The 25199-nt window shown below is 37.6% G+C and overlaps 1 protein-coding gene across 2 annotated transcripts; it reads right to left on the bottom strand.

Annotated features, from left to right (window-relative positions):
- Nucleotides 1-1475: 1475 nt before the first annotated feature.
- On the bottom strand, nt 1476-22243 carry PODN (podocan). 2 transcript variants are annotated; one of them, XM_034415097.3, is made up of 10 exons: nt 21818-22243; nt 18577-18845; nt 16800-16893; nt 15038-15102; nt 10944-11053; nt 8889-9045; nt 8238-8353; nt 6912-7569; nt 5203-5351; nt 1476-4418 (listed from the first exon to the last, which is right to left on the bottom strand). In XM_034415097.3, exons 2-10 carry the CDS (start codon nt 18838-18840, stop codon nt 4268-4270), a joined length of 1764 nt encoding a protein of 587 aa, XP_034270988.1. In that variant the 5' UTR covers nt 18841-18845; nt 21818-22243; the 3' UTR covers nt 1476-4267. The 2 variants fall into 2 exon arrangements, with proteins under 2 accessions (XP_034270988.1, XP_034270989.1); XM_034415098.3 differs by lacking the exons at nt 16800-16893; nt 18577-18845; nt 21818-22243 and adding an exon at nt 15903-16222.
- Nucleotides 22244-25199: the final 2956 nt, after the last annotated feature.

The following is a 25199-nucleotide window of genomic DNA, read 5'->3' as shown; positions in this document are numbered from 1 at the left end:
TTCTTCAATTTATTTGTGTCCTCCTTCTCATTGTAAAAAAGTCGGTCACCTTCTTTTCAAGAACTGATTAAGCATGATACTGTGAGTGCAGAAAGCAAGATTATGAAATAACAAGCCACTCTGGAGCTGTTGGTGCCACAATCTTGCATTAGTATATGAAAATTTAGAAAAAGCTGGGCCTTCTTAATTAACACATTACATTTCTTTTTCTTTGTGGATAAGAGTAAGTGGCCACTCTAATTGCTAGTATTTTGCAGCATGAACTCATGTTTAAAAATCCTAATATTTTCTATGAATAATACAAAGCACAAAGTGATCTTCTTCCTGACATTTTGTTATTCCAAGGAAAAGGAATTAAGAAATGCAATTGGGTTTACAATAAAGAATTATTACTTGTGTTACATAGACATATCTAACTTTTTTCTATGGTAAACAGAATTAGGGCTTTGTATTTGCAACATCTATTTACCTAGAAAAAATAGGCATGTTATTTATTTATTTATTTATAAATTTATATACCGCCTTTCTCCCTGAGGACTCAGCGCGGTGTACAGACAGAATTAAAAAACATGGAATACAAATATTAAAAAAACAATTAAAATATATATAAATTTGGCCCAAAATTAAAAATACAAACCAATTAAAACATTTAAAATTTCTTCTTAAGCCAGCCCGGCTTGCTGGAAAAAGTGGGTTTTAAGGGCACGGCAGAAGGCACTAAGGTCTTGGATTCTCCTTATCTCTGGGGGCAACTGATTCCAGAGGGTAGGTGCCCCCACAGAGAAGGCCCTCCCCCTGGGGGTCACCAGCCTACATTGATTGGCTGATGGCACCCTGAGGAGGCCCTCTCTGTGGGAGCGCACGGGACGATGGGAGGTCGTCGGTAGCAGCAGGCGGTCTTGAATATAACTAGGCCCGATGCCATGGAGCGCTTTAAAGGTGATAACCAACACCTTGAAGCGCACCCGGAAGACCACTGGGAGCCAGTGCAGCTCGCGCAGGAGCAGTGTTACATGGGAGCGCCATGTTGCTCCCATCACTACCCGCGCTGCTGCATTCTGGACCAGTTGGAGCCTTCGGGTGCTCTTCAAGGGGAGCCCCATGTAGAGAGCGTTGCAGTAGTCAAGGCGAGAGGTGACGAGGGCATGAGTGACTGTGCACAGGGAATCCCGATCAAAAAAGGGCCGCAACTGGCGAATCAGGCAAACCTGACAAAAGGTCCCCCTGGTTACAGCTGTCAGATGTTCCTCCAAGGACAGCTGCATATCCAGGAGGACTCCCAGATTGCGAGCCCTTTCTGTGGGGGCCAAAGACTCGCCCCCAATAGTCAGTGATGGAGTCAACTGACTATATCGGGATGCTATAATACTGTATCCTTTGGAAAGCAAAGCATTTCTGTCGATCCAGATATACACCTTTTCTCATCTCTCTTTAAAACTACAATAGACCCACCATAACTCAAAAACTAGAAGAAATTATGGAACTTTTCATACGATTTTATTACCTGCAGAGAAAGTTGAATGCATATTTTTGACTAATGGGATTTGTAAGGGCTGAAGATGGCAAGATGAGGATTCAGAGCAGAGAAAGCCTTTGTATAACATTGGTCAGTTCCATTATAATCTCATGGTTGAGGGAAAAACAATTAATAATCAACTAACAGGAAACAATTGGAAACAAGTAAAAAGTTGGGTTTGCAGCAAGTGAATTCTCCGCACATATATGGATTCTTTGATTGCAATAAAACAGTATATCTAGCAGTGTCTAAACTTTTGTTAGCAAATTCTTGAATATGAGGCCAAGCTTCTAGAAAAATAGTGATTAATAGCCACGTCAGGCCCAAAATCTCATACATATATTGTTCAAATTTAGTACATCAAGTTAAATCTAATACTTGATGAATTTCAGATTCATATGTCCTTAGCAAAGAACCTCACATGCACATACAAAATAAATGTGACAAATCACTCCAAGGCAAACATATACTTTAATTTTCACAAAACAGAATAAGTTGGTATTTTAAGTCTTCAGGTAGAGTTGTATTTCTGGCTTTGGGAATGGGGATAAATTAAAAAGAAAAATGGGATCCAGCCATAATAGAATTTCTTTTTTAAAAATCCAAATATATACATACTGAGCAAGTGTCCAATGTGGCTGTGTTGACTGTGGTGCCACTTAAGGGCTGAGATGCCGCACACTGGATTTACAATGAAGCTAACGGACATGTACTCCCATCTTACATGGATGAGTATAGCTGTTTGATGAAATGCATTGACTCAGTAACCTTGGATTGGGCCCTTAACTCTACAGAGTCTACCTTTTATTAACAAGTAAAAATGGTGGGTTGTTTTTTTTTTTTTTTAAGGAAACAAAAGCCAGCTTTTGTAAATTCTCACAACACCACAATGATCCAAGAAAAAAAAAAGTAGTACAAGTAATAAGACTAGAGGAGGGTCACCCACTGCTCTGATATTAGCAAACTGTCTTGGCTAAGCTTGGCAAAGGATTAGAAAGACTGAATACTTTCATAAGATTTGTTGCATTTCCTCTTAAGTGCTTTGTATCTTTATGGACCATCAAGACGAATCAGACTGAGACAGATAGACAGTCCAAAGAGACATTCCATTTTGCTGAATTAGTTCCTGATGAATATGAAATCAAAATGTTATTTATGTAATCATTACCATTTATCCCACCCTAGAATTTATTTGGCCATTTGCTCACTAAATGCTCATTAGAGCATTTTATTAATGATTTGTTGCTCCAGCAATGCTATAAATCTGTAGGGAGGAAATAGTTTATTTCACTTTTATCACAATCGGTGGCTACCATTCAAAATACAATCTGCCAAATAAGAGTTTCAGATTGCAGATAGGAATCAGACGCTTGAAAGATGACCGTACTAGTAATTTGTTTAAATTTTATAAAGCCAGATCTACTCAGTGACTCAGAATGAATGATACTTTGAAATGCACATAGCCAAAGTAACTCATATATTTAACCATTTTACAGCTAAAGCAATAGTCAATGTGGCTCTCCGGATGACAATGAATTGCAATTTCTATCACCTTAACTAAGGTGGCAGATGATAAGTCATACAGTATTTTAATTTAGCAGTATAGAGATGTCCACTGGTTGTCTGTTTCTGAAGTTTGGTCATTGATACGATTCTTTAAAAATGTTGTAGATGTCAGCACTAGAGTAAATGCAGCTGGACAGGGTTAGCATTTTTCATCCTGGGAGGCCACAATGAGATGGTGATGTCATCAGATTTTTCAGAGGGATGAGGAATTATTTTTCCTATAAGAATGGAGGAGAATATATACCTATATTGTGCAGAACTGACGAGAGGGTGCAGTGAGATTAATTAATTACTACCAATTTCATTTCATTGTTTGCTCCTTTGAAAGGAGAATCTCTATGCTGAGACATCCTCCATTCCAATATACAGGTAATTATTCAGATCAAAAAAACACACACTTTGTCTTCCTATCAAGTAAATATGATATATCTGAGCCACAAAATCCAGAACCTATCAGTGCAGAATCAGCCTATGGCAGTGGTGATGAATCTTTTAGACACCGACTGCCCAAACTGCGCACATGCATGCCCAAACTGAAAGGTGTGTGTGCGTGCATGTGAGCATGCATGGACATGCACAGACATGTGTGGATATGCATACGCTTGCGCATGCATGCATGGGCATGCATGCATATGCAGCAGAGACCCAAAGACCAGCTCGCCAGCAGGAGGCGGAGCATCCCAACACTAGCAGCACGGCAAAAGGTAAGATCTTTTTCTTTCGTGAGCTTCTGTTTCGGCATTTGCAGGAAAACAGAAGCTCACGAAAGAAATGCCACAGAGATCTGACCTGGGGCGACTGTGCGTGTGCCACGAGAGAGGGCTCTGCATGCCACCTCTGGCCACGCATGCCATAGGTTCGCCATCATGGGCCGATGGTATGAGGTACCTTAAATCCATAATGGATGTGATACTGCTGGCCAATGCAGATATACTATCTTTATCACTTGTTCATCTGTGGTGTTACCAATTATAATGATTGGCAGACTTGTGAACTATATGTTTGTTTGCTAACTTAGCCATTCATGGGATGGGGCCATAAAGAGCTTTGTTTTTGTCACAGATGCGTGGGTTGAGTAAATGAGATAATTTATGTGTGTCCTTAGAAAAGCGTTTAACTTAATTTTCTGCCATGTGATACGCTTGGGTCAGCAAAGATTTGTTTTCAGGTAAATGCCACTTCCCGTTAGTCCTCTTCCTCTATTTCCTCCTCTGAGTGATCTTCATTTTTCAAGGGGTCACTGAATTCAAAATTTCCTTCAATGTCCAGCACTTGCAGATGCTTCAGTCTTTGGAAGGTGCTCTCTTTCACAGCACTGAATGCAATCTTGTTAAACCTTGAAATTTAAAGGAAAGAAAATGAATAGAATTACTTCCCAATACTTTATTACAATGTCCTTCCTTGTCCTATAAATTCTATACTAAGGGAAGGATACCACTAAATGGCTTTTTGTAAAGAGAAAGGAGGTTAGTCTGTTTCTCTCCCTTTTCTACTCACACTTTCAGTTTTTCGGTTTCATCTCCACCCATTCTACCTCTCTTCATTCTTACAACTGATGTCTTACAATTTCAGGAGATTTCTATGTGCGTAAAGTAAGATCTAGAAACAGGTATCTACGATCACAATTGAGCCCAAAATTTTGGTTGCTAAATGAACGTTTGTGAAGTGAATTTTGTCCCATTTTGTGATCTTTCTTGACAGGGTTGTTAAGTGAAACTGACTTCCCCATTGGCTTTGCTTGTCAGAAAGTCCCAAAAGGTGACCATATGATCCCAGGACACTGCAACTGTCATAAATATGAGTCAGTTGCCAAAGTCTGAATTTTGATCATGAGATCACAGTTATTTTTCACAATGCTGTGAAAAACAGTCATAAGTCAGTTTTTTCAGTGAGGTTGTAACTTCAAATGGTTACTAAACGAACTGTTGTAAGTTGAGGACTACGTATACTATATCTGACAAGGATTTATAAGCACAACGAATGCACAATTTCTTGTCCATAAACAATTAACGCACATAACAAAACATGCTTGAAGTACAGTATAGAGTTCATACATAAAGAAAAAGGTATTTTTTACATTTGTGAAGCCATTTGTGAGAGTCTTTTTCCTGGCTACACACCTGAGATAAATTCCCTTGATATTGGGGGTGGAATCAAAGGCATCTTCTGGCACAGTGCTGATCTTGTTGCTCTGGAGATATAGATATTCTAGAGTTTCTGGTAAACCAGATGGAATCAAAGTCAGATGATTGGCAGCCATGTCCAGTATCTGGAAAAAGATCCACAAGAGAACAATTTAAATAATTAACAAAAGTCATTCTGATTTACTTGAAAAGAGTAAATTACTATAAATCCCACATTCTATAATTCACTCAGATCTATTTTTTAGGTGCTAGGTTTACTCAACACACCAGTGAGATACCCACAATACTGTAAGCATCAGTACCCAATAGCAGAGTGCAAGCTCTCATCTCTTCCCAGCAAATCCAACATTATTACCTTTGTAACTATATTTCTCATCCTCTCTCCTTCACAGTTACACAGACACACTATTGCTTTTGATATTCCATGTTCCTTTGTCTGTTCTGTAGTGTTACGTTTAACTTCCTTTTCTTTCATCCTGGTCAGCTAACATATTAGCAAGAGGAATTCCAGTTCTTTCACAGATACATTGAAACACAGCTATGGAAATGAGCTGAAGCTGAGTGCAAGGTGAACCTTTCCTTTCCTTTGGGGTTGGCTTTGACTTCTGTTTTCTGCCTTTTGGTTTTGCTTGCTGTAGATTTATTCTGGTGAACTGAATAGCAATAGCATAATGTTTGGTGTTTCAGATTGTGCCCATATAAACAGGACAGAGGGAATTCATTGATTACAGCTTCTGATTGCTTACTGTCACTGCTTAATTGTTCATGGCTCGTGACTGAAGTTCAATATTCTATATACTTTCATATGTAAGTGTCTAATTCTATGAAAGAATTAGACATCTCATACTAGATGAAACCATCAGTCTATGTATCCCAAAAGTATATACATCCAGGTTTGAACAACTTCTGGCCCTCAAGCTACCTGTGGCCCAATTTCAAAACTTACAATGAGTGATATGTTCAGATATTTAAGAATTATCTGTCCCTTCCCTACATTTTCCTCAGAAGAGGGGGAGGGAAAGAGATTGGTGGATAATGGATATCGTACGATTTTAGTTTCTCCCCCCCCCCCACACACACAGAGAATTTTCTTCAGGTCAGCCTGAAGTAGTAGTACTTGATTTATGATCACAACTGAGCCCAAAACTTATCTTGCTAAGCAAGATAAGTGAATTTTGCCCCATTTTGCAACCTTTCTTAACACAGTTGTTAAGTGAATCACTGCAACTCTTAACACAGTTGTTAAGTGAAACTAGGTTCCTCATTGACTTTGCAGAAGTTGCAATTAAAAACTGTTGTGTTTTTTCCTAATTAGTACAGAGTCAAAGGCACTATCACAAGAACTTTAGAAATACATAGCAGGGCATGTCAATCCCGTGATTAGAGATAGAAATGTCTTTGATTCCTTAATATTCCACCCATCTCAATATACCTGTTGGTTTTTTATTCCTCCTTCCCCTTTTACTTGTCCATACTACCTACAGAACTTCAGATTCTATGATAAACTAGCACATTTTTTTTTCATTTTGTGTGGTTTGAATCATTCTTTCATTTTATATCTATTCCAGCTATGTTTTTCTCAGAACATGCACCTTAATTTTTCTCCCATAGATCTGTCTATATGAAAAAGTTAATTACTATTTTTATATCATTTATACACATCTCTAGATCTAGATACTCTGTACCTTAAGACTGGTGAGATCTCTCCATGATCCACTGTGAATTAAATTGTTTTTCAATTTGTTGGCGCTGAGATATAGCTCCTGTAGCTTTGACATGCCAGAGAGTGTGCCTTTGGGAATGGAACTGATCAAATTCATTTTTAACTTGAGGCTTTGCAAATTCTTGGGGAAGCCATAAGGCATGGTGCGGAGTTTATTGCCAGAAAAATCCAAGGACTTCAGTAGTTTCAGTTTACGGAAAGACTCCCGATGAATCTGTGAGCTGGTGATCTTATTGTAGCTCAGGTTGAGTTCCTCCATGAAATAAGTGGTAGCAAAATCCTCCCTGCCGATTTCTGAAATCTGATTGTAGAGAATCATAAGAGTTTTTACTCGCCTGGGCAGTCCACTGGGGATTTTTTCCAGCAGGTTGTTATATAAATGAACAGTGTGCAATTTCTTCAGACCATGAAAAGCCAGTGGATGGATCTCTCGGGCCTTGAGTTTGTTATTGTGAAGCAGAAGATATTCCAGGTTCTTGATTTGGGTCAAGACATCATTGCCAATTGATCTTATTGCATTCTTCTCTAAGTGGAGAAGAACAATGTTTCGAGGCAAACCGGGTGGAATCTTGGAAAGATTATTGCTAGACAAATCCAGGTACTCGAGTCTTGAGAGTTTCCTGGGGGGAAAAAAGGAATTCCTTATAAGTGTTTAAGCAGCCAAACACACAGTGTTAGTAGAGGGGAAATGAATAGGTTTTGCCTCTGTTTCTCATCACCGTAGCAATTGGAATAACTATACCTGCAATTCTGCCAGACTTTTTTTTTCATATGTACATAAAAACTGTTTCTACCTATAATAGTTCATGATTAATAAATCTCAGTTCAAGAATCCATGCCTAATGATTGCCCCTTTAACACTGCAGAAACAGGGAGTGGTAAAAAATCAACCTGGCAGCCATGACAATGTGATCAAAACTCCTGGGTCATAACACCATTATGGGTTTCAGATTGAATTTTTTGACCACACTTTGCAGACACTTGAAGAAGCCTCCTCTTGTAAGATGCCATTTTAATCTCCTGAAGAGCAAGATAAACAGTTAACAAAGCTTGTCAAAGACTAAATCAACTCCAGTTTCCAGTTTAATATCTTAATCAAAGGATGAGGCAAAAAAAGGAGTTAAAAATAGTCAATTATGTCTTACAATCAAAGAAAATAAATATGGATCCCTAACCCTTTAACAGTTGAGTATGTTTAGAAGAGTCCCATGGTTGTTTGTGACCATGCGAAATAATCCAGCTGCTATTATCCATTAAATGTGCATCCATTAAAAACTAACAAACTCACCAAAAGGTTTCATTGTCCATCCCCTCATTGTTTAATTTATTGTTCTGCAAATATAACTCTCGAAGATCTGACAGCTCATTGAAAGCTCCTACAGGAATCTTCTCCAATTTGTTATTCTGTCCAGAGACAAAGGGAACAAAGTGTGAGCCTCTTCACTGAAAGTTCAGTCCTCAAAGCATAAGAGGGATGTTCTAAGGTGATTGCGGTGACAGGAAGAGGCCAGAGAAAAAGCCAAATATGACCTTAAGCCTTAAGGCAATGTTCCCCACTTGTGTGATCTTCAATGAACATAAGAAGACAATCTCCAGAATTTCCTGCCAAATTTTTTTCTGTTCTAGAGCTTCCACTGTGGAATATCATTCTCAGGGGTATCAGCAGGAAGGAGATCAAAGTCTGACTCACCTCATGAGGTTTGTTTGGCATTGTGCTGGTATAGTTTGGCTACTGCCTAGAATGCAACTTTGATGTTGCCACTACTTTTTAAAGACTCTATCAGGTAGTTTTCTTTTTTAATTCTTTTATGGATTGTTTGTTCTTGGGCAGACAATATGATCCATAAATGCAATAGCTAAGCAGTCAATGTATTCAATAATTCAAAGGAATAAGCTTTATAAAGGCTGAGGTTCTCATGCAATGGAACTGATATTCTACCTTAAGGTGTAGCTTATACAATGCTCGTGGTAGATTCTTTGGAACATATTTTAAGAAATTGCTGGACATGATTAAGATTTCCACATTGTCAGAACCGTTGAACATGTTTTCTGGTAGTCCAGCATCATCAAGCTTATTGTTGTGAAGGTAGACTGACCTAAAAGAAGAAAATGAGAACTCTCTTATATCAACTACTCAGTCTAGTTATGTCAGCAGCTATCCACGCTCTTCCTGTCAGATATAATTCAATACAACTCTATCATGTGCCCACTTACCGCTTTTAGAGCTAAAGTACTCCAATTTTTGCAATGTTTCACTCTTAAGGAATTTGCTATCGAATCAGCTCAGCTGTCCTTTGCTTCACTTTTTCTAGCTCTAGTCTAAGGGTCTCTCCTTATTTGTCCTAACCTTGGGACCAACATGTCCTAGCAACCTTTTCTCTCTCTGGTTTCTCTTGATACTGTCTTCATTGCATGTCCACCCAGGAGCGAGAAGACAGCCTGATGTTGTCCTTAACTGTACTGTGGTTGAAATAGCATTTTTCCCTTACTCCATTAAGGACACCCTCAAAATTGATAAAATCTATTTGGAGTTTTTCATCCATGAGCCTTTATCTCATGGAGGAAAGTAAGGCAGTGGCTGGGAAGATGTCAATAGTGCAGAGTAGGGATCAGTGAATAGGACAGGCCCATCACAATGAGAAAAATATTTCCCTTGAAACGCTCTCCAATCTGAAATTAATCTCAGCAATATATTAGAGAATTATTTTTCTATGTTTTTTTCCCAAGGGTATCTTCTAAGTTATTATAAACCTTGTGATCAGATTAAAACAAAAAGGTGAATGGGTCAAGTGCATGGGAATCAAATGTTACCATGTGGATTAAATAACAAACTCTTTCTTGACACAAAACTATTTTGGAATTTTTTGAATAGTAAAATAATCAGTCTCATCCTTCCCAGTTAAATATGTGGTAATGCAGATGTTTGACTGTGAAAATGACCAAAGACTGCATAATTTGGGACAGTTTGACGCAGACGATAAGCTCAGTGACAGACTGGCAGAAAACCCAGGTTCAATCACAGGCAATAGAAGGCAAGAATCCTTGGCAGCCAGTGAATGTAAGCAATGCTGAAATGGGGGATTTAACATGGGCAAGAGAATTCCCTATATTTAGAGATGAAGAGAGAGGGAGGGGCTGTGTTTTTTTATTCTGTTCAAGTACAAGCATTTTAAATGCTTTACCTTTCCCAGAACTGTGCTGTGGAAACCATTGAAGCATTTAAACCAAACAAACAAGCAATTGTGAAATCAAATATAATTGAACTTTGCAAGATTTCGGTGTTCTTGCAGGACATCTTACAAGATGTCAGTCCTTCTGATGTATTATATTTTATATATTTATTTATAGTGTCAACACTATGCAAAATCACCCAATAGTTTAAAAGCCTAAAAAATGTCTGACTCCTGATTTAATTTATTCTTCCATCCAATCTGTAGTGGCATATTTGTATAAGAAACCTTATGCAGAAATATTTCAGAAATATTGCAGCGTATTTCCAAGCTCTCCTTTCTAAGAGAATCCAATATCCACTCAGAGTCACCCAAAGCACGGGTAGCAAATAAATTTGATAAATAAAAAAAATAAACATGAATAAATATGGTGTTCCTAGAATTTCTCACCTCCCAGAGAATCGGAGAGCATGCATTCTTATTCTTGCTATTGAAATACGTCCTTTAAGAAAAGCTAAAAGAAAAAAAAATAGCATCCCATGTGCATAATAAATCTCAGAACTAGCAAAGTCTTAATTAACAGGCCTGTTTTCTGAGAGATTTTGCAATCTGCATACAAGCAAGCAACATCCAGTCAAGATGCTAACATAGGTTTGTTTGTTTGGATCACTTCCTCCTGAAAGAAACATATTCTTACAAACATTCATTGTATGACTTTACATGCTGCTTCTGCTGTTGCTGTTGCTGATGATGATTCTTCTGCTGCAGAAACAGGGTCCATTAAACCCCCTTCTTCTCCCCCCCCAAAAACCTCTTTTTTTTACCTCAGGTTTGGTTTTTGTCCAAAAGTGAGATCATAAATTTTTGTGAGATTATTGGCGGCAAAATCCACACTGATCAAAGTCTGTGGAAGGAACTTTGGAGCCATTGTGAGCTGGAAAAGGAGAGACAAGGCCAGAGAAGGAAATCATTGTCAGAGATATAAAGGCTTCAAGCACACTCATCCTTGAACATTAAATGGCTATTTGTTCCAGTGAGGAAAGGTATTATGACAGATACCATAAAGTTGCTTCAGATCTCTCAGGATTAAGGATTTTTACCTTCCTCTCTAATACTAATAAATACTAGTGTGGAATGCATTTAAGCTTTCACTTGGAAAGTTGTGCTTATTGGACTCAACAGATATATAGGAAGCACAGATTGAGAGAACAAATATATTTTGCACAGTTTGTGTGTCCTTCCAGAAATAGCTGAGTCTTCTTTCTTGGGAAAGTCCCAAGAAAACCAAGAGCTTGGGAACAAATCCTGCTAAACATTAATTCCACAATCCTCAGCAGAATGCAATATAAATAGGCCATTTATTTTTTTTTTGCAGAAGACTGTTTTTCTGGTTACCTTTGAGAACCATTGAGGTGCTTCTGACTCTGTTGTAACCCTGTGGAGATGTAATGGGGAAATCATGATGACTATTTAACATTTATTTTGGGCCAGTTGTGCAGTGAACATTGAATGGGGGGGGAGACAAAAAAGATAAAAGAAATGCATTGCACATACAGAATGGCCTTCTGGTATTATTTTGCTTGCCAAGATCTATTTTAAAAAAGAAAAGGGTTCCTCTCATATGGTTTTGTTGCAAGATTCCCAAGATTTACATGTTGATTTTAAGTTGATAACTATTTACATAACATTTCATAGGAAAATATTATTTAATTAACTTCAAAATGCATCCAACAATTATTGCAGATTGAAGGAGTGTGATAATTGATGGAAATAAAATTAGGAAATGGGAAGAGGACAGACCGGGGGAGCGAGTGTGTATCTGAGCAGTTTAGAATTCTATTTGGGAGAATTTCACCAACCAACATTTTGCTGCCAGCTCTACCTCAATCTGAGAATCCCCTACCTGGAAGAGGCCAATGAGACCAATTTAGGTTATTAAATTCAAAACTCAATTCTGGAATCCCAAATTAAAGTATTTGCTATTCTTGACAGATGGCTGTTCATCCTTTGCTTGAGCAAATATACTTTATATGCCCAAGCCAGAATGAGACTGCATTTTATATACTGTATCCAGTTCTGGTTTTAATTTTTTAAAAAAAAAAAATAGACAAACCTACAGGAGACTTTTTTGAACAACAAATGTTGTGGGGATATCCACAACAGAGACTTATGATTTTAGAAAATAAAATCCAACTGTTAGGAAAGATCCTGATTATTATTTTAAAGAAAAGCCTTATTATTAAAAAATCAATGAGGGATATTTGATTCTGGATGGAGCAGAGGCAATGATTGTGGTGTCTTACAGTAGAAGTGTTGTGGACTTTCTATGTGCAAAATACAATAATAGACTGTTACAAAGGGCATTCAGGTTTAATTCTACTATTGGTTTTACTTGTTAATAGGTATTTTTTTCTAAGTAGTAGATAAATGTGAGGCCAAATGGCTTGGTAATCAGTATTCTAGAAATTTATAAATTGTGTGCCTGCTTCGCAAGACTAGAGAAATATTATTTTTGAAATATATTTATCAGTATTCCACTAAGGGGGACAATTTATGTTTGTTTTGTTTTTTTCTTTTTATGCACATTTTTTCTTTGTGTGGTCTTGGATAGTTTTGTTTTGTTTTGTTTTTGTATTTCCTTTCTCTATTTTTTTTTAGACTTTGCATTTTAATGTTTTGAATAAAAATTAAGGAAAATATACAAACTGAAAGAGGTGCAAGAAAACGCAGCAGGGGAGGGGGCACTACAATCAGTCATACGGACTGAGAGGTTCTTTCCACATTATCCAAGTTATTCATGAACATATTGAAAAGTACTACTTGTAAATATCCCTATTCACCACTGCTACATTTACTTTGATATGTCTAAAATTCCTGATGTAACTTTTTAAATTTAATCTGAATGTTTTTATTTGACTGTAACACCTAAATGCACATTGTTAGAAAGCCTTATCTGCGGTTTTATAACCAAGGCTAGGCATGTAATGATTCACTGGGGAGGGCTAAAACTCCAGCCTATCCCTGTTGCTCTGCTCGAGATGAATTTCAGCTAAAGCCTGAAAATATATTTCAATCTCTTAGTCCTGAATATATAAAGTCATATTTTTTATGTGCCTCTGACGTTTGGTCGAATTCTCTTTTAAACAGGTTTGCTTTTATTATTTGGATGCAGTTTTCTTTTGCAGCACCAGCAGCACAAGGAGAGACCAATGGTAGCTATTCTATCTCGTAGGGGGGAAAAATTGGACACAAAAGTTCTGGAATATTAGTCATAGCCTGGCTTCGATTTAGTTTTTATGAAGCCCTCTTCACTGCCAAAAGTGTTACATGGAAAATTGTTGTAAATGAAGAAAAGGACACGGTGTTACTGGATAAGCAGTTTGGTACAGCAACTCCACAATAACAGTGCCCATTGTCTGAAAAAAACTAAGTTGCTGAACTTTCTCTTTATATGATGATGGCTGTCCAAATTTTTAATTATCAGCTACCAGCAAATACTATGGAGCAGAGGTGTTTCCAAAGAGTTATGGAGACTTTCATAACTGAACTCCAAAATTAAGAATGTCCCCTTCACTTATCACTGAGTTATTTACTGACCAGGCCAGTACATAAACAAATTAAATAACATTAATAAATAAAACAAAACCCTTGGGCTAGAATAAGGTTTGGCCAATGCAGAGCTCTAATGGAGACTGGCAGGAAATTAGCTAGTGAGGAAGAAAGAAAATATTTAATGTATATATTTATTAAACAAGTGATAACACAAGAATTTAGTGCCAATGATAGAACATTATAGAACATTGGAAACAGTATAACCAGATTTTAGGTCCTGAGCTTTCAGTGTGATGCTTGTTTTTCTGCATTATTGTAATTAAATATTTTCTCTTCATAGAGAACTTTGGTGGAGATACGCTAGCTGTATACTGATCTAAGATCAAATCATATGATTCAAATATCAGTGTTTATATAACTTCATTTCTCAGACATTTCAAATAAGGCAACAGTTTTCTCCCCTCTCTTGAAATTCCCCAGAGAGACTTGTGGCTCGTTTTTACTGGATGTTTTGAGCACAGGCTGAACAGCCAGCCATCTGCTGGAAATGCTTTTAATCAGATTCTTGCACTCAGGAAGGGGTTGGATTTAAATATCTAAATGGGCCTGTTGATTATTTCTATCATGCTATCAAATTAAGGGAAAATTTTGTGGTCAAGGAACTCAGCAACACAAGCTATCTTCCAAAACTGCAACAATTGTTAGGTGATTATTTGAATCCACCATTTAAATATTTAAGATCATCTAACATGATCTCACCCATTCTCTAATTTTCTAGTGTTCTAATTCATTTTTATATATAACAAATTCATGAAGATCCTCAAATACAGGAGAAACAGCATTAAATACAATGACTTTCCCTCAGAAAGGTAATATAAATTTCATCTCAATGTCACATACAGTACATGTAAAGATAAGTGAAGATTTTAACAGGAAAAAGAAACTATTTGCCTTTTATCATATCCTCATGAGTTTAGAGTTTGAAGAAAAATCTATGGTTCCTATAGGGAAAGGTGCATACATTTTTATTGATAATATATAAACAGGTGGCTGTGTTCCGGTTTGTTCGTTTATGTAAATGTATATCTTATCATTATGCAAATGTGTATCACATAACCCCTTCAATCTCTTTATATTATTAATTTTCATAGCATTATTATGTTGCCACTGTTGCCTAGCTCTCATCTAACTACTGTGGTAGTTTCCCTTAATTCCTCAAACTTCAAACCCACAAAGTTTTACCTGCCAAGGTATTATATTCCAGTTTACTTCCTTTTATTCTAGCTGGGGAATATGGGAGTCACAGGGCTACATATTGGAGGACACCAATTTGAGAGAAATAGCAACTCTTGAAACATTTGCTAACCTGGTTATTTGCAAGGTACAGGTAATTCAAATTCTCCAGCTGGTCAAATGTATTCTCTGGAAGCCCTTAAAAGAATATGGATACAGTATTTTGACAATTAGTATCTCACTGGTTGTAACCACTGCAATTTTTACCTCATAAAATATTTTATGTGTGTTATAATATTGGTTGCTGCTGGTGCTATTTGAAAACCCCCCAAAATACAGATTAACATTTTTATAAAGGTGTTTTTAATTATATACTTTGGGATCATCCAAGCAGATACTCCTGGCACATTGACTATTTTGAACAGCAAATTCCTGCTTCAGTTGATATTGGTGAGTTGTGTAGAACTATAGACTATTATCCCAATTAGGATAATGGTAACCACAGTCCTATCAGGAGTGAAATCCAGCAGGTTCTGACAGGTTCTGGAGAACCGGTAGCAGAAATTTTGAGTTGTTTGGAGAACCAGTAGCAGAAATTTTGAGTCGTTCGGAGAACCAGTAGCAGAAATTTTGAGTCGTTCGGAGAACCAGTAGCAGAAATTTTGAGTAGTTTGGAGAACCAGTAGCAGAAATTTTGAGTAGTTTGGAGAACCAGTAGCAGAAATTTTGAGTAGTTTGGAGAACCAGTAGCAGAAATTTTGAGTCGTTCGGAGAACCGGCAAATGCCGCCTCTGGCTGGCCCCAGAATGGGGTGGGAATGGAGATTTTGCAATATCCTTCCCCCAGGAATGGAGAGGGAATGGAGATTTTGCAGTATCCTTCCCCTGCCACACCCACCAAGCCATGCCCACAGAATTGGTAGTAAAAAAAATTGGATTTCACTAGTGAGTCCTAGTCCTTACTTATCAACTGTTTGTTCAGCAACTGTTCAAACTTACAACAGCAGTGAAAATAGAGATTTGTGACTGGTCCTTGAAATTGTGGCCCTTGCAGCATCCTCATGGTTAAGTGATTGCAATCTAAGTACTTGGCAGCTGGTGTGCCATTATGACAGTTGCAGCATCATATGGACACATTATTGGCATTTGCAACCTTCATAACAAGCAATTAAAGTCAATGGGGAAACCAGCAGGACGTCACAAGTCATGATCATGTGACATTATATTTGATGACCCAGAGTTATTTACTTAACAACTGCAGTCGGAACTGATGGAGCAAGCTGGCACAGTCACATGACATCACACTTAGCAACCGTACTGCTTAGCAACAGTGTTCCTGGTCCCTATTGTGGTTAATAAGTGAGGCCTACATGTATATCCAAATGGTTCAAATAGTATAGTTTGTTACAGAATAGGAACAGAGGATTATCATCCTTTTAAAGGCAATCTAGACTAAAGATAAAAAAAACTCAGAGGAATTTTTGAAGTTATCTGCCTCACAATTAGGTACATTAGAGCAGCAGACTGAGAATGTTAAATAGATACTGTCTTCTCAATGCTGATGAGATATTTTTTATTTAAAGCACAACATTTTCATCCAATTTTGTATTTATACAGAAATGATTCTTTTGCTAATTTTGTGCCAACAGTGGTGGGTTTTTTTTCTCTTTTAAACTCCCCCTCCCTTTTTTCTGAAACACAAATAAATCCATCAGATTTAGAAAATGCATCCATCAAACTGATAGTTCAGACCACAGTAAAGCTCTTCAGGAACATAATCATTTGCCAGGGGAAAAAAACAGGGCCAGGATATGAAATATAGCCATTTTTTCCTGTAATATTGTCTTTGCTGCCTATTATATTTACTTTTAAACTATCTTGGATTTCCCAACTTACCTTTGGATGTGAGTCTGTTGTTTTGTAAATTCAGTGTTTCTAGCCAGGGGAGACGTGCAAGCTGTTCTGGAATGATTGTTTCTATCTGGTTGTTCTAAAAGAAAAGATGCATTAAAAATAAAAGAGATTAGCCGAAAGCATTTGATCCCTAGTTAACTTCATTGCACAAGTTTTCTTTTGAAACAACAGGATCACCTGACTGGCAAAGAGACCACTCTTGAATGTGCTTATGCAGTGATACAAGTAGTCTTCAATTTACAACAATTTGTTTACTGACTGTTCGAAGTTACAATGGCACTGAAAAAAGTAATGACCGGTTTTCACATTTACGACCGTTGCAGCATCTTCACAGTCACGTGATCAAAATTTGGCTGCTTGGCAACTGGGATATATTTATGACAGTTGCACTGTCTTGGGGTCTGCAGGGTCACCATTTATAACCTTCCCAGACAACTTCCAACAAGCAAAGTCAATAATTGGGAGAAGTCAGATTCACTTAATAACCCCAATTCACTTAACAATTGCAGTGATTAGCTTAACAAATGTGGCAGAAAGGGTCATAAAATGGGGCAAAGTTCACTTAACAACTGCTTTGCTTAACAATGGAAAGTTTGAGTTCATTGTGGTGATTAAGTCGAAGACATTTGTTCAATTTTGTCTGTGTCTACAGTAAGCTTATTAAAATAGGGCCAGGACTGAAAGAATTCCTCTGAATCCACTCAAAAGCTTAGGCATAACAATTAATTATGTTGTTGTTGTTGTTATTCCTAGTGATTTGCAGCACTTTGGATAGGAAGGTTTTAAAAAAATATTTTGGCCTATGTGGGGGTGAAACACAGCACCAATTTGCAGTTCCTTAACTCTGAAATTTTCCCAGGATTGGGCAAATGTTTTTCCACCCCAGCTTTTTGTGTAAATGATATGAAAACAACAAGTATCTTAGATCAAAGTGCACTTGCCAGGTAAATAGATTTTACCTATTTACAGGTAATCCTCGACTTACAACAACAATAGAGCCCAAGATTTATGTTGCTAAGAGAAACATTTGTTAAGTAAGTTTGCCCCATTTTACAACTTTTCTTCCCACAGTTGTTAAGTGAATCACTGTAGTTGTTAAATTAGTCAAACTGTTGTTAAGTGAATCTGGCTTCCCCATTGACTTTGCTTGTCAAAAAGTCACGAAAGGGAATCCCATGACCCTGGGACACTGCAATGGTCATAAATATGAGTCAATTGCTAAGCATCTGAATTTTGATCATATGACCATGGGCATGCTACAACGGTTGTAAGTGTGAAAACTAGTCATAAGTTACTTTTTTCAGTACTGTTGTAACTGAGAACGGTCACTAAACAAGCTGTTGTAAGTCAATGACTTACAATAATTACAATTAGTCCTTTTTAGGCACTGCGTCATTAAAGGACCAATCCCAGTTATGATAGTGATGGAAAAGTAACTTTGTAATCAATCCTTGCATTTACGACCTTTGGAAGATAAAGCAAACAAAAGCTGAAGTAAGATCATAAACATAATCACCATTTCCGTTAGCGCCCGAATTGCTGGTCCCAGTTGTGGTCACTAAACAAAGACTACCTCTAATGAGTTCATGAGTGACCCAATTATGGTCACTAAACAAGGACTATCTCTACCTCTTTCCCACTAATCAGTTTTTAAAAGTCAGTTACAAATTTTGCAGTGAACAAATATTACAAGGTGACTAAGGTGCAAGGGGGCTTGCCTCATCCAAGAGTTGTCAGTCCTTGTTTAGTGTACCTATACCTGTAAGGAAAGGTGGCTTGTCATTTCTGGGACATCCATGGGGAATTCTTTCAATGAAAATCCACCACAATCCACAATTCCTTCTGAGGTGCACGTGCATTTTTTCGGACAATCTGGAGCCAAGGAAGTATCTTGATGATTGAGCAGCTCAGGAGAATGTTCTGGGAACTCGTTGCTGTCTTCGTTGTTCTGGCCTTGAATCCTGCTGGAGTTAAGTACCAATAGCCACAGCACTGGAAACAGGAATAGGATCTTCAGGTACATTTCCACTGAAAGCAAGGAATTACAATGTATTGGGGATTGCTGCTAGCTATTTTTCATAAATAGGCACAGTCTTCTATAATGGCGAAACATAATGCACACACACACAAAAAAAAACAGAAAAACAAGTGGCTAAACCTTATTTACTCTCAGGTATAACCAATCAAGAGTTCTGTAAGATGACTACAAAATCTGCCAATCAAATGTAGAACTTAACCTTTTCCACTTTTCAAAATAGGAAAAAGAACATCTATCTTGTGGGCACCAATAAAGCTCCTTTATGCTCTTGTGGCTCCTATTCCTAAACCCTTGATTTATTTCTTTTAGATTATTTTAATTTTAAAAAAATATAAAGATGGCATCCTGCAAAAGGAAGACTCCGCTTTTATTTATAATAGTGCATCTGGGCTATATATATCTCCATAGGTATTCTTAGAAAAATGACAGTAGGTTGCTATACCCAGAGTTTGCTTAGAAGTGGCACATCAATCCTGAAAAAGTAATAGACTGATTATGGATCCATGGAACAACTTGACTAGGATATCAGCTTATACATGGTATTTTGTGATTAATGATGATCAACATAACAGTCATTGTATGATAAGTATTCACAACATAACCTTACCTTTCCAAATATGTCCATCAGCCCCAAAATTCTACTTCTAAAAGTATTGTAACAGAAGACCAATTGTTATTATCTTAGCATTTGTGTATACCAAGAAAAAAACTGCTGATGAACTTTTTCTTAATCTACAGCAGCTCATAACCAAATTTGTCAAGTCTTTCTTACCTGGTATGCTTTTAATAATCACTACTGAAGCTTTTTAAATTTAATTAATTGATTAATTAATAATTAATTATCTACCTTTCTCTCTGGAGCTGTTCCCATTTTCCCATAACAACACTCCTGTGAGGTGGTGTAGCTAAGAGAGTAATTGTCCCAAAGTCACCAATGAGTTTTGATAGAGGAGGGTGGACTTGAGCTCAGTCGCCCCAATGTCAGTCCAACTCCAAGCCCCACAACATTTTTAGCTTTCTAATTACACCTTGATCTATATCAATATCGTATACTTAATAGTATTATTATGCACCTTATGTATACCGAATGTGTATTGCCTACATAGGTATTCACAGTAACCTTATAGAACAGATTTTTCACTCCAAAGACTTAGGGTTCAACAACCTGTTATATTAATAAAATAATTGTTTGGATCCTCTCCATTTTGTTGGTAATTTCTTTGGAGATGTTTTCCACCACACCTCTTCTTTAACTTGACATTTTTCCCAGTGTTTAATTTTTCAGAGTATGACCACTAAGAACAAACCAAAGAGTGACAATTTTTCAAAAACAAAACGAGTCATTTAATTTACTATGTTGAAAGCTAGTCGATGGATAAAATCTTTGGCAGACTTAGATCTTTTCCTATCTGCCTAGTTGAAGGGCTTCCCACCCCTCTGAGTAGGCAAAAAACTAAATTATCATGATATTTGCTCTCCCCCTTGTTAATATCTAGCCTGCCTCTGTTGTCTGTTTTTAATCACCGAGGTCCCCTGACTTCCTTCCAAAATAAGAACTTAACTTAATAACGTAACATAAAATGATTTAACAAATAGTACACACCTTGCAGTTGCCCTTGGATGAAGTCACAACGTAGGACAAAGTCTTACTCAACACTGGTTTAGCTAAGGATAACTGAAGTTTCCCTCAGGGAATGGAGACAAGATAAAAACCACCTCATGGCAGAAAAATAAATATTAAAAAATAATTGTTCTCAAGGGCATGCTTGCAAATGAGCAAGTTCCAAAGTTCATAAATGTGTAATATTCTGTTTCAAACAGAATATTATTGCCTCAAACCATGCAAGCCTTTTGATATTTAAGTTTATGTTCCACATTAATGAGTTTTTCCAGAGACCTCCATAGGGTTTAATTCTAACTTCAGCGTCAGAAACTGATCCAAACTATTTGTTGTCCACACTCCAATTTCAATCATCAGATCTTAAATGACTTCCATTATCAATAAAATTGCTGGCATCTTACTTAAAGGATGATGAGTATGTTTGCTTTTATTTGATCTCTTTCTCTCAAATATGCACATACACATACCCACATAATATACAGTCTGTATAAAGAACAAATACATATGAATATACATCCTAAATACACACATGCGCACACGCACACACATAAATCAACATAAATGGATGCAATGTTGAAATGAAAAGTCACATGATAGGTTACCTAGATTTTTTAAAAATATAACAAAATAAGAGTTGCTTGTTTAAGAATGTGTCTCAACGCTCTGCTTGCAAGGAACAAGATCATGCTTTTGGCATCAATCTTTCCCTCCTCTGAAGCAACAGCAGCTCAGATACCCTGGGACATGTTTGGAATAAAGAAACATCTGCTAGGTTTCACAAAGCAGGTAATCATATCAGGCAAGTTATTCCAATTCCTATTTTAGTTCAAAGAAAATCTTGAGGTGATTTGCTTTTTGAAAACCTCGGTTTATATAAAGTGCCTTAGTCAAAGCTTGTCCTCACTTCAAGCCTCTGCCAAGACTTCACCAAGGGTTGGCTAAGATCCTGTGACTCTCTACCAAGCATAGTATAAAGTTACTAATTTGACGGGTACAACTTTTTTTTTAGGATCTAAAACAGAACCTCCACCAATCAAGTCATAGAATCTCAGTATCATTGTGGTTAGGAACGATGTCTCTGGAGTGCTTGGGTGTGCAAGGAATTGTTTGAAAGTTATCTCCTGGGGGTGGGGGAAGCAATTGGACATGCACAGAAAATAAAAAGTCAATGACTCTGGTGCCTTCAGGCCTCTGCTTTGCCCCTTATTGTTTCCTGTATCCCTTGATCAGCATTATTAGGTTATGCAGCTTTGGGTGTTCAGAATGATTTTCCAAAGAGCCCCTGCCATTTACCACCTACAACCAGGCAACTAAAAAGTTAAAGTTCAGAAATAAACTCACCTCAACTTTGTGGACAGTGATGGAAGTGTCTGGAAAAAAAATGTCTCTCTGGTCCCCCCCACCAAAGGCTCCGTTTGCTCATGCCATGGCAATTATACACGCCGAGTGCCGAACACTTTCCCCCTTTCCCGAATCAGAGGCTTTCCAGATGTGATCAGCACAACTAGAAAGGAAGGGGGGAGAGAGAGAGAGAGAGAGAGAGAGAGAGAGAAAGAGAAAGCAACTTCTCCACCAAAGAGAATTTCCTGTCCTTTTTTATGCAGGAAGGAATTTTCCAAAGTCACCATATGGAAAAATGTAAGTAAACAGGCTGAAGAATGTGGGAGATAAAATATGAGAGAAATTCGTAGCTGTGATATGAATTCAGTGGCTTGCGCACTCCCAATCATTTTTATCAGCATAAGCTGAGGGAATAACAAGCAAAGTGAAAGAGAGACCAGCCAATTTATCCTAGGCAGCCTAAAAAGTGAAGAAAATAATTCTTAAAGCCTTGCCTTTTTCTAATAGCATTGCCATTTGAATATTTTCTGATTTCTAAATCTCAACCTTGATACCCACTGACACCAATTACTTCGTATATGGATACTTCTTGAATGTAAACAGGGGAAGTTATCATTTGCCCCAATCATTTTTATCATTGCTTGGGGTTTTCCACTCCACTTGATATTCTCCTCAGTGTCAGGTTCACATATTTCACATGTATGTGGGATATGAACAAAGAGCATACTGTCTTATTCATCTCTTTTTTCAAGGGAGAAGTTAATTTCTTCATGGAACTGAAGCAGCTACTGTTATTTCAAACGCTTCCAGGTGAAGTGCAGCAGAAGAGTAAAATAATTCCTTTAAGACCAGCTTTATAATAAGTCAACAATTTAAACAGCCCTTGGATTGACTGACAAGATACTTATGGGAATTATGCAAATTCTTATCTCAAGTACTAGCCTGAGATTCTGCAATGGTTCCTTCTGAAATCCACTGTGTTTATTTAGTTGTGTTTAAATTTCTGTTGTTTCATCTCCATCACCACTTTTGGTTTACTTTCACCAAAAGGCAAGAGCAAAACGAATGCTTTCATCGAATGTATCAATTGTTTTATGCAAAACTACCCAGTATGGAAAATGTATTTTGCACTTTTCTATTCTGTACATCTACAGGCTGGAATCCAGGATCATACACGCAACCTAGATTTCAGAAAGCAGAATAAATAGGAGCCTGAGTGGCGTAGGAGGCTAATGCCTCCTACTAAGGCAGCATTTAACATCCAGATGCCTGCAATTACTGCGAGTTCAATTCTCACCAGGCTCAAGGTCGACTCAGCCTTCCATCCTTTCTAAGGTGGGTAAAATGAGGACCTGGTTTGTGGGGGCAATAAGCTGACTTTGTATAAAAATAAACAAAAGTATGAAGGCTATTGCTTAACGCATTGTAAGCCGCCCTGAGTCTCCGGAGAAGGGCGGCATATAAAAATAAATAAATAAATAAAATGCATTCATTTCAAGGTTCAGAAAAGTCCTGGGTTTTGGGAAGTGGGAAACTTTTCATCAAAACATGAAACCTTAACCAGTACACTTTTCCCCAGCACCTCAGTTCCCTAAATACAGCATACACTTTATTTCTTATGTTATGATTTGTTTCTGTGTTCATTGCTGGCAGTTTCAAAAAAACCTGTAAGTTGTTATAATTTATTTCTGCCCACCAGGCATTCAAAGTGAGTATTGTCCCAAAGGTGCTTTTGCAAAAGGCAACTAGACTTTGTTTTTCCTTGTTTTCCTTCCTTTCCAATGAAAGAACACCCATAACCTGGATGACTGAGAATCTCCATAGACAAAGTAAGTATTATGCTACTTTCAAAAGCAACTTATGGAAAAGAAAGAGAAAAAAAGTATTTGGGGGCGTTAGAACAAAGGGTACTTGAAAGCTTACCTTGTGTTTACTGAAGCTAGTCATAACACGGATGTTATCAATGATGGATTTTGGATTTTTTTCCAGTGGATTGACAAAGCTATGGTTTTTTTAAAATCATCTTAAAATTCTATTTTGAAGTGTTGGAAGAAGTATCCTTCTGGGTTCAGCTCTAAGTGGGGAAAAAGACACTGGAAACATGGAGACTGCTTGGAAAGATGGTTTAATGGTGGACAGGATCACATGGCTTGAGTTCCTGAACAGAAAAGGGGTGAGATACAGCGAGTCCCTGGGTTTTATGCTCTCTCTGGCTTTGAACTTCCTGGGGCCCTGAAGGAGTATTCTGATTGGTTGTCAGACTCCCAGGGGGTGGGGTCTTAGCTAGCCTTCCTGGCTGATGTAATCTTCCCAGGTGCCATGTGGTGAGTTTCTGTCCTAGATGGGTCCCATTGTGTTGCAGATGAGTTTCAAAGATTGAAAGGTTGAGTTTCTGCCTCTGGCCCATTGACAAAGGGGTGGGGCAGGAAAGTGGGAGCTGTTTTGTCTTTAAAACATGCTTCTCCATTTCTCATACAGGGAAACATAATATTCTGCCTTTTTAATATTTCATAAAATATTTTATTCTTCTAGGAAAGGGTTGGATGCTAACTTCCTACAGAAGTGAAATTTGAGAATGACAGGAAAAATTGACTGACTTGTACCACGCAAAATACTTTGTCAGCCTTTTTAACTGGCATTCTCCAGATAGGGTGTTAGCTGGGAATTATGAGAGCTGAAATCACATACTTCTAAAAGTTTTGAGCAGAGTGGCTTGGGGAGAGGGGGATGAAAAGATAAGGGAAGAATAACAAAGTGAACCTGAGTTTTATTTTGCTATCTTTGGGGGACCATACAAAAAAGAGAAGGAGATAGTGAGGAAGCCTTAAGATTAGCTTGAATTATGTGGGGAATTCAGATCTGCCAATTGATCTCTGCCATCCAAAGTCATTTGCTGAGATGGCTATAGAACTCATTCAAACAAATAAATAATAAAAATCACAAGGACCTGATGGTGTGAGAGAAAGAGCTTTTCTGTGCAAGAAGTTTGAGTTTCTCCTAGATTGGTTTCACATCCTGTGGTCTCACACTGTACTTTTTCTTCAACAGTTGAGCCAATTCATTTCCCTCCAAACTGCAATGGGCAACAAGGAAAAGCTTGGCCTAAAATCTAAGGGAGAAGAAGAAAAATTGATGCTAAATTCTGTTAGTTCTTCCCTTTCTCTTTGGTAGGGAATGTGCACCACACAAACAGCAAGCTTATGACTTGGTTTATTTTTATTTTGTATATTCCGTTTATTATTTACAAGGTTTATAAACTGGTAGACAGAATACACTTGGGAAAGGCGATCCCTAAGACTCTGAGCCTTCTAAGGATTGATAGATAAAAGCCAGTTCCCAAGCTGCTTTTCCAAAAGGCAAATGGAATTTCTTCGTTTTTTCT

The sequence above is a fragment of the Pantherophis guttatus genome, chromosome 3 (genome assembly GCF_059756535.1).
Source record: "Pantherophis guttatus breed Tessera chromosome 3, ASM5975653v1, whole genome shotgun sequence".
Classification (NCBI taxonomy): Eukaryota; Metazoa; Chordata; class Lepidosauria; order Squamata; family Colubridae; genus Pantherophis; species Pantherophis guttatus.
The sequence above is the reverse complement of the archived record's forward strand: the minus strand, read 5'-3'. Positions and strand labels throughout refer to the sequence as shown.